Below are 14,341 nucleotides of genomic sequence, written 5' to 3' on the forward strand. Positions count from 1 at the left end.
ATATCAAGCAGTTTTTCTGACCACAACACTATGAGGTTAGAAATCAACTACAAGAAAAAAACTGTAAAACACATAAACAGATGGAGGCTAAACAATATGCCACTAAACAACCAATGGATCACTGAAGAAATCAAAGAAGAAATTTAAAAATACCTAGAGACAAATGAAAAACTGGACAGCTACATGTAAAAGAATGAAATTAGAACACTCCATAACACGATACACAAACATAAACTCCAAATGGATTAAAGACCTAAATGTAAGACCAGACACTATAAAACTCTTAGATGAAAACACAGGTAAAACACTCTTTGACATAAACCACAGCAAGAACTTTTTTGACCCACCTCCTAGAGAAACGAAAATAAAAACAAAAATAAACAAATGGGACTTAAACATAAAAGCTTTTGCACAGCAAAGGAAACCATAAACAAGACAAAAACAACCCTCAGAATGGGAGAAAATATTTGCAAATGGAACAACAGAAAAAGGATTAATCTCCAAAATATACAAACAGCTCATGGAGCTCAATATCAAAAAAACAAAAAAATCCAGTTAAAAAATGGGCAGAAGACCTAAACAGACATTTCACCAAGGAAGACATACAGATGGCCAGGAGGCACATGAAAAGATGCTCAATGTCACTAATTATTAGAGAAATGCAAATCAAAACTACAATGAGGTATCACCTCACACCGGTCAGAATGGCTATCATCAAAAAATCTAGAAACAGTAAATGCTGGAAAGGGTGTGGTGCAAAGGGAACTCTCCTGCACTGTTGGTGGGAATGTAAATTGATACAACCACTATGGAAAACAGTATGGAGATTCCTTAAAAATCTAAAAATAGAACTACCATACGACCCAGCAATCCCACTACTGGGCATATACCCTGAGAAAACCATAATTCAAAAAGAGTCATGTACCACAATGTTTATTGCAGCTCTATTTACAATAGCCAAGACATAGAAGCAACCTAAATGTTCATCAACAGATGAACGGTTAAAGAAGTTGTGGCACATACATACAATGGAATATTACTCAGCCATAAAAAGAAATGAAATTGAGTTACTTGTAGTGAGGTGGATGGACCTAGAGTCTGCACACAGAGTAAAGTAAGTCAGAAAGAGAAAAACAAATACCATATGCTAACACATGTATATGGAATCTAAAAAAAAATTGGTACTGATGAACCTAGTTGCAGCGCAGGAATAAAGATGTAGACATAGAGAATGGACTTGAAGACACAGGTGCGAGAGGGAATCTGGGGTGAAGTGAGAGTAGCATCGACATATATACACTACCAAATGTAAAATAGTTAGCTAGTGGGAAGCAGCAGCATAGCACAGAGAGATCAGCTTGGTGCTTTGTGATGACCTCGAGGGGTGGGATAGGGAGGATGGAGGGAGGCTCAAGAGGGAAGGGATATGGGGACTTATGTATGCATATGGCTGATTCACTTTGGTGTACAACAGAAACTAACAAAGTATTGTGAAGCAATTATACTCCAATAAAGATCTATTTTTAAAAAGATTTAAAAAAATAGAGACAAGTGAAAACAAAAGCACGATGATCCGAAACCTATGGCACACAGCAAAAGCAGTTCTAAGAGGGAAGTTTATAGTGATACAAGCTTACCTCAGGAAATAAGAAAAATCCCCAATAAAAACCTAATCTTACACCTAAAGCAACTAGTGAAAGAAGAACATACAAAACCCAAAGTTAGCAGAAGGAAAGAAATCATAAAGATCAGAGAGGAAATAAATGAAATAGAGACAAATAAAACAACAGAAAAGATCAATGAAACTAAAAGCTGGTTCTTTGAAAAGATAGAATTGATAAACCTTTACCCACGCTCTTCAAGAAAAAAAGGTGGAGTGCTCAAATCAATAAAATTAGAAATGAAAAAGAAGTTACAATGGCCACCACAGAAACACAAAGGATCTTAAGAGACTACTACAAGTAACTATATGCCAGTAAAATGAACAACCTGGAAGAAATGGACAAATTCTTAGAAAGGTGCAGTCTCCCAAGTCTGAACCGGGAAGAAATAGAAAATATGAACAGACACACTCACAAGTACTAAAATTGAAACTGTGATTTAAAAAAAACTCTTGTTTTGTTTATGGTTTCCTTTTCTGTGCAAAAGGTTTTAAGTTTAATTAGGTCCCATTTGTTTACTTTTGTTTTTATTTCCATTACTCTAGGACATGGATCCAAAAAGATATTGCTGCAATTTATGTCAAAGAGTGTCCTGCCTATGTTTTCCTCTAGGAGTTTTATAGTATCTGGTCTTACATTTATGATAAAAACTGCAGAAAGTGGACATAGCGGGAACATACCTCAGCATAATAAAGGCCATATATGACAAACCTACAGCTAACATCATACTCAATGGTTAAATCTGAAAGCATTTCCTCCAAGATCAGGAACAAGACCAGGATGTCCACTTTCACCACTTTTATTCAACATAGTTTTTGGAAGTCCTAGCCATGGCAATCAGAGAAGAAAAACAAATTTAAAGAATCTGAATTGGAAAAGAAGAAGTAAAATTGTCACTGTTTGCAGATGACATGATACTATACAGAGAAAATCCTAAAGATGCTACCAGAAAACTACTAGAGCTCATCAATGAATTTGGTAAAGTTAAAAAATTAATACACAGAAATCTGTTACATTTCTATACACTAACAATGAAAGATAAGAAAGAGAAATTCAAGAAACAATTCTATTTACCACTGCATCAAAAAGAATAAAATAAACCTACCTAAGGAGGCACAAGACCTGTACTCTGAAAACTGTAAGACGCTGATGAAAGAAACTGAAGATGATACAAACAGATGGAAAGATATACCATGCCCTTGGATTGGAAGAATGAATATTGTGAAAATGACTATACTACCCAAAGCAATCTACAGATTCAATGCAATCCCTATCAAATTACCAAAGGCGTTTTTCACAGAACTACAGCAAAAATTCTCAAAATTTGTATGGAGACACAAAAGACCCCAAATAGCCAAAGCAATCTTGAGAAAGAAAAACAGAGCTGAAGGAATCAGGCTCCCTGACTTCAGACTATACTACAAAGCTACAGTAATCAAAACAGTATAGTACTGGCACAAAAACAGAAATATAGATCAATGGAACATGATAGAAAGTCCAGAAATAAACTCATGCACCTATGTTCAATTAATCTATGACAAAGGAGGCAAGATTATACAGTGGAGAAAAGATAGTCTCTTTAATAAATGGTGCTGGGAAAACTAGACAGCTACATGTAAAAAAATGAAATTAGGACATTCTCTAACACTATAAACAAAAATAAATGCAAAATGAATTAAAGACCTAAATGTAAGACTGGATCCTATAAAACCCTTAGAGGAAAAAATAGGCAGAACTCTCTTTGACATAAATCACAACAATTATCTTTTTCAATCCGTCTCTTAGAGTAATGGAAATAAAAACAAAAATAAACAAATGGGATATAATTAAACTCAGAAGCTTTTGCATATCAAAGGAAACCATAAACAAAATGAAAAGACAATCCACAGAATGGAAGAAAATATTTACAAACGATGAGACTGACAAGGGATCAATCTCCAAAATTTACAAACAGCTCATTCAGCTCAATAACAAAAAAGGAAACAACCCAATCAAAAAAATGGGCAGAAGACCTAAACAGACATTTCTCCAAAGAAGACAAACAGATGGCCAAGAAGCACATGAAAAGATGCTCAACATCACTAATTATTAGAGAAATGCAAATCAAAACTACAATGAGGTATCACCTGAAACAAGTCACAATGTCCATCATCAAAAAGTCTACAGACAATAAATGCTGGAGAGGGTGTGGAGAAAAGGGAACCCTCTTGCACTGTTGGTGGGAATGTAAATCGGTACAGCCATTATGGAGAACAGTATGGAGGTTCCTTAAAAAAATAAAAATAGAGCTACCATATGATCCAGCAGTCCCACTCCTGGGCATATATCCAGAGAAAAACAAATATTCAAAAGGACACATGCATGCCAATGTTCACTGCAGCACTGTTTACAATAGCCAAGACATGGAAACAACCTAAATGTCCATTGATGAAGGAATGGATAAAGAAGATGTAGTACATATATACGATGAAATATTACTCAGCCATTAAAAAGAATGAAATAAGCCATTTGTGGCAACATGGATGGACCTGGATATTATCATACTAAATGAAGTGAGAAAGACAAATATCATATGATATCCCTTATATGTGAAATCTAAAAATATATATACAAATGAACTTATTTACAAAACAGAAACAGACTCAGAGACTTAGAGAACAAAATCATGGTTACCAACGGGGAAGGGTGTGGAGGGAGGGAATAGACTGGGAGTTTGGGACTGACATGTACAGACTGCTATATTTAAAAATAGATAACCAGCAAAGACCTACTGTATAGCACAGGGAACACTGCTCAATATTCTGTAATAAGGACCTCCCTGGTGGCGCAGTGGTTAAGAATCCAATGTAGGGGACACAAGTTCATTCCCTGATCCAGGGAGATCCCACAGAGACACTAAGGTTGTGTGCCACAACTACTGAGCCTGTGCTCTAGAGCCCGTGAGCCATAACTACAGAGCCCGCATGCCACAACTACTGAAGCCCACGTGCCTAGAGGCTACGCTCCACAACAAGAGAAGCCACCACAGTAAGAAACCCATGCACCACAATGAAGAGTAGCCCCCACTCGCCGGCAACTAGAGAAAGCCTGTGTGCAGCAACGAGGACCCAACACAGCCAAAAATTAATTAATTAATTTTAAAATATTCTGTAATAACCTAAACGGGAAAAGAATTTGAAAAACAGATACATGTATATGTATAACTGAATCACTTTGCTGTATATCTGAAACTAACACAACATTGTTAATCAACTATATTCCAATATATAATTTAAAAAATTTAAATGTATATATGTAAAAAAAGAAACCAGTCTAGTCTTTTGGAGAACATTTCTAAAATAGTCTTTTTATTTATTTTCTTCTTTTCAATAGTCTTTTATTTTTACCCATATATTTACCATTACCAGTGTTCTTCATTCCTTCCTGTGAATCTGGACTTCCATTTGGGATCAACGTTCCTTTGATGTTTATTAAAATGATACAAACCCTCAGCTTTTGTCTTTCACAGTCTTTTAGGAGAATATTTTCATTGGATTTAGAAATCTAGGTTGACCTTATTTTTACCACTTGAAAGAAGGCATTCGCTTGACACCTGACCTCCACTTCTTTAAAATTTTTATTTATTTATTTATTTTATTTATTTGGCTGTGTCAGGTGTTAGTTGAGGTATGCAGGATCTTTGTTGTGGCATGTGGGATCTTCTGTTGTGGTACACGGGCTCTTTGTTGCAGCACATGGGCTCTAGTGCACACGGGCTCAGTAGTTGTGGCACACAGACTTAGTTGCCCCATGGCACGTGGGATCTTAGTCACCCAACCCGGGATCAAACCCACATCCCCTGCATTGGAAGGCAGATTCTTAACCACTGGACCACCAGGGTAGTCCCTGACCTCCACTGTTTCTGATGGGAAGTACGCTGTTATTCTTACTGTTGTTCACTTGAATGTCATGTGTTTTTTCCCTCTGGCTACCTTTAAGATTTTCTTTTTATTTTTTATTTTTAGCAGTTTGACTATGATGTATTTTGGTGTGATCATCTTTGTACTTATTTTGCTTGAGGTTCACTGAGTTTCTTGAATCTATAGATTGATGTCTTTCATCAACTTTGGAAAATGTTTGCCAGAGAAAATTCTAAAATATTAAATGCTCTAAATACTTCCTCTTCTTTCCTTCTGGAATGTAATTACACATCTATAAACTGAGTGATATTGCCCACTGGTCTCTTCCATTTTTCAATCTTTTTTCTCTCTAAGCTCCAATTTGAATGATTTCTATTGACTTGTCTTTCAGTTAACAGATCCTTCTGTTCTGTTCAGAATGCTTTGAAACATTTCAAATGAATTTTTCATGTCAATATTATATTTTTCATATCTAGAATCTCCATTTGGTTCTTTTTAGTTTCCATTCTCTTCAAAATTCCCATTGTGATCATCCATTTTGTCCTCCTTTTCCACTTTGACATATTTATGATAGTTATAACGTTCCAGTCTGCAGATTCAAACATTTGGGTCACCTGTGGGTTTACCCCTATTTTCTGTTTTTATTTCCCCATGAATAGCAATTTTTTATTACATGATGGGCATTGTGAAGGATATGTAATAGAGACTCTGGGTTTTTTTGTTTTTGTTTTTGTGGTACGCGGGCCTCTCACTGTTGTGGCCTCTCCCGTTGTGGAGCACAGGCTCCATATGCGCAGGCTCAGCAGCCACGGCTCACAGGCCCAGCCGCTCCGCGGCATGTGGGATCCTCCCGGACCAGGGCACGAACCCATGTCCCCCACATTGGCAGGCAGACTCTCAACCACTACGCCACCAGGGAAGCCCGAGACTCTGGGTTTTTATATCTTCCTCTAAGAACTACTGAGTTCTTTTCTGGAAGGCAATCAACTACTGGAAGATCATCTTGATTCTATGAAAAAGTTTGAGGATAGGTCTGTTTCACTTTTTGTCCTTAGTCCTAGTAGGTTTAACCCTTACTCTTAGGACATGATCCTATTCCTAAGACCTGGCCTTTCTGGGATCTCAACTGAATATTGAGCATGTTCAACAAGTTCTCTCCACTTTAGCTGCATCAGACTCCAATGACTCTGAATTTGTGACTTCTGAAATCTCTATTCAGCTCTCAGCTCTCCAGCATTTGTTCTCTGTAATTTCTCCTACAAACTCCCCTTGCACGTGCACACTTTAGGATCCAGCCAAGAACCTGAGTGGAAAACCTACACAGATTTCTAGTGCTCCTTATCTTCTTCTCCCTCCTCTCTAGTACCCTGCTTTACAAATTCCAGCCACCTTAGCAGCCCAAAACTCATCTGTTTCCTCTGCTCAGCCTCTGCTTCCTCCACCCAGAAAGACTGTTACTTTCTGCTTGGGTTTCACTTCTCTGTGCCAGATTTGCTGCCAGACAGAAAGCTATTGTAAACGTGGAGCTCACCTCTTGTGCTTCCCTTCTCTTAAGGATTGCAGCCCTCCAAATTCCCATTGTCAAATACCAAAAAATATTTTACTAGTTTTAGGGTTGTTTAGAAGAGAAGAATAAATCTAATATCAGCTGCTCCAGCATGGCCAGAACAGAAATCCTCTACTATTCATTCTTTGATATGAGCTCTGTTTTAACATCACTTACTCAACAGCTTTCCAGAACAATTAAACTAGGTTAAATCCATTTGCTATTCCTTTCTATTTTTTGGTGTGTATGTTTTTATTTTTAACCTAGATCTACTTTGTAAGCTTTAGAAAATTAAAGTCCTAGAGTATATACAGTATAATTTTATTTTATCCTAGTTAGGTAGTACATAGTTTAAAAGTCAAAAAGTTTTACAATGGCTAAATCAAAGAAATGTTTTTTCTCCCACTTGTACTAACCGTTTTTTCCCCTATATTTTAGGATGTTTCAACATGTTAAAAAGCTTGCTGGCCAGGGAGAGAATTTCCCTCCCCGGGCTAGCCAGATCCTAGAGATAGCAAAGGGCTTGGCTTGATAGTAGCACATCTTTCATAGGCTAACTAACCAATCTCAAGTCTATAGCCCTAACCACCTCCTTATCTCTCACATGGAACCAATATTTCCCCTGCCCTAAAACATCCCAGGGCCAGGTACCAGGCAACTAGAGACTATACTACAGCCCAAAGCCTGCTGGAATTATTCAGACTAGTCAATTCTAAACTGTTGAATTCCACCCTGCATTACCTTTCTCAAGGAAACCCCAATAAAGGCTTTGGCTTGGGCTCTCCCCTTGCTTCCATCTTCTGCCTCCTGACCACCCTGAAACTTCCGGGGTGGTGTGGTGTGGTGTGTCCCTTTTTCTCAGGAAATATAAATAATAAATTCTTCTTTCAAAGGCATTACCCTCTCTATGTCGTCATTCAGTCATACTTCCATAAATTCGATCCCAGGTATAATTTAGTACACTACCCAACCCACTACCTAATTTTCTCTCTTCAGAAGCCACCTTTCAACCTTTTTAAGGGATCTCTCTGGTTTGGGGCATAAAATCATGTTACTAATTACTTTTTTTTTCTTTTTAGTTTTTAGATACTATCTATTTTTTTAACTGAAGTATAGTTGATGCATAATATATAAAGTACAGGTGTACAATATAGTGATTCACAGCTTTTAAAGGTTATACTCCATTTATAGTTATTATAAAATATTTGCTATGTTCCCCATGTTGTACAATATATCCTTGTAGCTTTTTTTTTTTTTTTTTGCGGTACATGGGCCTCTCACGGTTGTGGCCTCTCCCGTTGCGGAGCACAGGCTCCGGACGCGCAGGCTCAGCGGCCATGGCTCACGGGCCCAGCCGCTCCGCGGCATGTGGGATCTTCCCGGACCGGGGCACGAACCAGTGTCCCCTGCATCGGCAGGCGGACTCTCAACCACTGCGCCACCAGGGAGGCCCTGTAGCTTGTTTTATACCTAATACTTTGTACCTCTTAATTCCCCATCCCTATTTTGCCCCTCCCCCTTCCCTCTCCCCACTGGTAACCACTAGTTGGTCCTCTGTATCTATGAGTCTTCTTCTTTTTTGTTATATTCACTAGTTTGTTGTATTTTTTTAGATCTCACATATAAGTGACATCATACAGTATTTGTCTTTCCTGACTTATTTCACTTAGCATAATGCCCTCCAAGTCCATCCATGTTGCTGCAAATGGTAAAATTTCATTCTTTTTTATGGCTGAGTAGTATTCCATCATGTGTATGTACATGCATACATGTAGGTATGTATATATATCTTCTTTATCCATTCATCTGTTGATGGACATTTAGGTTGCTTCCATATCTTGGCTACTGTAAATAATGCTACTATGAACACTGAAGTCATGTATATATCATCTACTGACTGCTTATTGTGGAAGAAAAATATTCACTCTCAACATCCTCCTCCCACAATTTTCACATTTCTTTTCCCCTCAGTCCTCCAGTATATTATATATCATTTTTTTGTTAGAATAATACTTAGTGTTTATATTATCATGTATATGTAACTATTTTTCAGGGTTTAATAATATACTTACAATGATCGTATTTCTTGCCCTATATCATTTTTTAATTTCCCTGGAGTTAATATGTGTCTTGCTTTTTTAATGTTTCTTTGTTTGCTTGTACAATTTTCTATGTAAATATTACTAGGTCATTCCCAAACTTTCCATTAGAGTTCCACTAAAACTCTCCTCTTATTATACTCAAACTAATAGCGCCTATTAAAATAAATATAGGAAAAATATTATGCTAAAAATCACCCTATTAATTTATATTGTTTTCCAGTATTAACTTCAAGTTTTATTTAAATGGACATATAGCCACAAAATTATTGAAAACTTGGCAATGAAGTCTAGGAAAATTACTGGCAAAGTAAAAGAAATAATATGGATTGCCTCTAGCAAAACAATGCTTCTTTTAAAAACTATGTTTAAAGAACTGTCTTCAATACTCAACAGTTAAGCAAAATGAAGTTTGAAAAAATATATATATATACGTATATATGGTATAGAGGAAATGTTTTAGGATTTCACTAAAATTCAACTAATGTAATAAAACTATCAGGAAACAACTGGACAAATCAAGGAATCCTACAGCTAAATGAAATAGTGTCACTCATTTTAAAGACAACTCTGAGATACATTTAAGATTCTAAGAAGCTTAACTGTAAACAGAAGCAAACTCAGCATAGCAAGCTCTGGTGTGAGAGGTGGTTTAATGAAGCCAGTTTGAAGCCAGACTGACTGCATTCTCAGCTCCACCAATTACTAGTTCTATGACCTTAAGAAAGTTCTTTAAACCTTACAGTATCTGTTTCCTCATCTGCAAAATAAAGATGATAATAAGAGTATATATATATATATATATATATATATATATAGAAGGGTTATAAAGACTAAATAAGCTAATCCATGCGAAAGTAATTAGAGAGTCTATATAAGAAGAAAGGAGAGAGGGAAAGGAGGAGATGAAAAAAAGGGTGTGCTATGCACTGAACGTTTGTGTCCCCTCAAAATTCGTATGTTGAAGTCTAAATCTCCAATGTGATGGTATTTGTAGGTGGTGTGTTTGGGAGGTCACTAGGTCATGAGAATGGAGCCCTAATGAATCTGATTACTGTCCTTACAAGGAACTTCTCACCTTCCAGAAAGGTGAGAAATAAAGGTTTGTTGTTTAGGCCACCCAGTCTATGGTAATTTGTTATAGTAGCCCACGCTAAGGCAGGTGTAAGAGGGCAAATGGGAGGGGAAGACTAAGACAGAGAAAAATGCATCCATGTGTGATAAACACTCAGAATCACCGACACCAATATCTCAGAGAAGAACACCATGATTATGTATTCTACAGTAAACTCTAAAAACATCAATATAGCCTATAATACAGAAATAAAATACTGTAAAGTATCAAATAAAAGAACATTGCTTTTGTTTCTTTCCTGTCCCCTGGGAAAAAAAAGCCACTGTTAGTGTAGAATGTTTGAAACTATAAAAATGCATTCTTTTATTTAGAAGAGAAATTTAACATTACCTGTACAGAAAAATATTTCACTTCATCAAATGTAATTACAGTGTCCTCTTCATTGTTTGGGGGTAGCAAGCTATACTTTTTTGTACATTTCACCACGTTGTTAATAGAGATGCGAATGAACAAATTACTGTAATGTTGTAAATTGACTGAAAATACATATTTAGGAAGCAAATTTTGTTGCAATTGAACAGTAACACATTGTAAATTAATCAATCAAATAAAGAAAGAAATTATAGAGCATATTAAACAATAAGGAAAGTCTTTTAAAATAGTATTTTTGCCCATCAGTGGTAGGTACAATATAAGTACGAAAAGAACGTTGATTCTTCCTTAGATTACTTCTCATATTTTTTTTTTTTTTTTTTTGCGGTACGCGGGCCTCTTACTGTGGTGGCCTCTCCCGTTGCGGAGCACAGGCTCCAGATGCGCAGGCTCAGCTGCCATGGCTCACGGGCCCAGCCTCTCCGAGGTATGTGGGATCTTCCCGGACCAGGGCACGAACCCGTGTCCCCTGCATCGGCAGGCGGACTCTCAACCACTGCGCCACCAGGGAAGCCCTACTTCTCATATTTTTATCCTCACATTTCCATTATAATTCTTTTGCAAATTTTCCTATATATTATTTTTAAGGTGACTAAACATTTCCAATACATACTTGAAAATTTTTTCCTAAGCGTAATTACACAGAAATTTAAAACTTCAAAAAATATGTCACTTCAGAGTAATTTATTCTTAATTTTAGGACAACAAAATTTAAAGCAGCATTCTACTTTGCAATCCACTTCACTATATACTTCACTTATACTATATTGGTCTGTATTTTTATCTTTCATAGCACTCCATGAATTAAAAGGAATTTGTTTTATGATTTAATTATCTTCGAGACTCTCTCTATTTAGAATTCTCTTCAATAGTTCACTTTATTTACAAAAGAAACATCAAGTCTTCATAATGAGACTGGCTTTATGCCATGACAGATCTAATAATAAGCATTCAGCTATTTAAAGGCACCGAGAAAAATAAATCCTTTAAACAGTGTTTGACAAGCAAAGTTATTAATTAGAAATAAATTAGTATTATCATCCAAGAAGATACGTATATTTTCTTTAACTTACATGATGATCGAGGTGGATTACAGATAGCTAAAAATCTTTTGTCACTCTCCACATCAAAAAGTGGAGTTTATTTTCCTCTGCTCTTTAATCTGGCCTGGTCCTGTGACTACTTTAACATGCAACTGACGTGACCAGGGCGGAGACTAGGATAGGGTGGCACTACCCAGAGTACAAAATTTAAGTGGACACCAAAAACTTCAGTAATCAATATTTTAATGTAATACTTTTAAATCAAAATTAATGCAGAAAAAATGTTTAATGATGAAAGACAAGACCCTAGGACTACATGGAAAGAAAGGTCTAACCCTTTCAGCATCTCAGCTAAGTCCAGTCTTTCAGGCATTCTCACTAAAGGCACCAGACATGTAAATGAGCCGTTTTAGGTATCCCAGCCCTTTTGAACTGCAGCCCCAGCTGGGATAATGTGAAGCAGAAGAACCACCTAGTGAATGTACAGATAGTGATTGGTAATAAAATGGTTAATGTTTTAAGCCACTGAGTCTTAGAGTGTTTTGTAAGCCAGCAATATATAACAGAAACAGTGATATATGATCACAGTATGGTTCTTAAATCAAAAGAAAGGATACTCTTAGGCGTAAAATGTTTGCACTTCTTTACATGAATGGCTAGGCAGCCAACCTATAACAATCAAAATAAAAACACAGCAAATTAAGTTTTAAAAGTTAACTTTTCTTCCATTTTACTCTCACCAAACTACATTTTTTTTAAAGTTTCACTTTGTTAGTTTTTCTCATTAGAAATATTTTTTCTTATTAGAAATATCTAGTTACAGAAAACACCAGAAAGCAGAAAAATAGGCAAGATTTGTTCAAAGTAAACTTAAAACAAACAAGAATACAAAGAAAAAAATGGTTCATTTATTAACTTCAATCCAAATATCACTCTTTGAATCACTTTTATTTTACATTAGGTGAGAACTGATACAACATAGCATCTTGCATATAACAAGAAATATGCCTTGCTTCAGATAAGCTTTTTTATCCAGTATCCTAAAACCACTGTATTCATTCAGCAATCATGCACTGACTATAATATGTCAAGGGCTGTGAAATACTCATTCTCTCTTGTACAAAGTGTTTCCAAATGTTAAGAAAAATTGTATCTTGTGTTTAACCATAAAATCAAGTACAAAATTAATACAAGAATACTTGAATACTATTAGCCAAATGTAAGCCATTTGATCTTAATTCAGCCATGTTTGGTCTTAAAAACCAAGTAAAAACAAGAGCAATATTATATTAAATATCTGTGAAACAAAATAAATGGCCCAATAGTAGTTTTAAATATAGCGTAAGTAATTTTAAGGATTTGGTTTTAGAACAATGCAGAAAAAGAAGTTAGCACTCAATATTTAATTAAAAGACTACTGTATCTGAATGATGAAATTCTAAAGAAGAAAATATTGTGGTCTACTTCCTAGAGAGACATAAGTATAAAATGTTATGTTAAAAGAAAGGTTCTAATCTAGGTGAGACTTAAAATGGTATTGCCATAGGAAAGTCCACGAACCACTGTTAACTTCTTAAAATTGGGTGCACACAAGGAGGGTAAAGCAGGGAAATATAGCTATAATTTTGTTTTGCATAATTCTATATATAAAAATTCTTTCATAAATCACTGACTGCCTGTCAAGTATCTCAACATGAAGCCATCAGCAACTATCCTAATTTTCCTTATATTTCAATAGCTTTTTATACTTTTACATAAGAGATCCATATAATACAAAAAAGAATAAATTTCTATTCAAGTATAGAAAAAGATTTAACATTCAAAACCATAATGATGGGACTTCCCTGGTGGCGCAGTGGTTAAGAATTCGCCTGCAAATGCAGGGGACACGGGTTTGATTCCTGGTCCAGGAAGATCCCACGTGCCACGGAGCAACTAAGCCCACATGCCACAACTACTGAGCCTACATTCTAGAGCCCACAAGCCACAACTACTGAGCCCGTGTGCTGCAACTACTGAAGCTCGCATGCTCTAGGACCTGCGTGCCACAACTACTGAGCCTGCATGCTGCAACTACTGAAGCCTGTGAGCCTAGAGCCTGTGCTCCGCAACAAGAAAAGCCACCACAATGAGAAAGCCTGCGCACTGCAATGAAGAGTAGCCCCTGCTCACTGCAACTAGAGAAAGCCCATGCACAGCAACGAAGACCCAATGCAGCCAAAAACAAACAAATCAAAACAAAAACCATAATGATGACCATTCACAGGTTGCAGACAACAAATGTTGCCACAGATTGCGAGACCCATCTGTGGCCCAAAGCAATAACCCTGTCAACACCTTGACCCCCAAAACACTCTCAAACATGCACTTAAAACAGGAAAGCTGGGCTTCCCTGGTGGCGCAGTGGTTGAGAGTCCGCCTGCCAATGCAGGGGATGCGGGTTCGTGTCCTGGTCCGGGAGGATCCCACATGCTGCGGAGCAGCTGGGCCCACCGGAGCGGCTGGACCCATGAGCCATGGCCGCTGAGCCTGCGCGTCCGGAGTCTGTGCTCCGCAATGGGAGAGGCCGCGTACCGCAAAAACAAC

The 14,341-nt window shown here is 36.9% G+C and overlaps 1 protein-coding gene across 1 annotated transcript in view; it reads right to left on the reverse strand.

Moving 5' to 3' along the window:
• Positions 1-14,341, reverse strand: part of C2CD6 (C2 calcium dependent domain containing 6) — a gene marked incomplete at its 5' end in the record, with an annotated part of 138,778 nt that overhangs the window by 103,656 nt on the left and 20,781 nt on the right. The window contains 2 exon segments of the mRNA XM_082841589.1: positions 10,671-10,816; positions 12,373-12,424. Of these exon segments, the coding sequence (XP_082697715.1) occupies positions 10,671-10,816; positions 12,373-12,424 (198 nt within the window).

Source organism: Leucopleurus acutus, assembly GCF_964270905.1.
Source record: "Leucopleurus acutus genome assembly, chromosome: 6".
Taxonomy (NCBI): domain Eukaryota; kingdom Metazoa; phylum Chordata; class Mammalia; order Artiodactyla; family Delphinidae; genus Leucopleurus; species Leucopleurus acutus.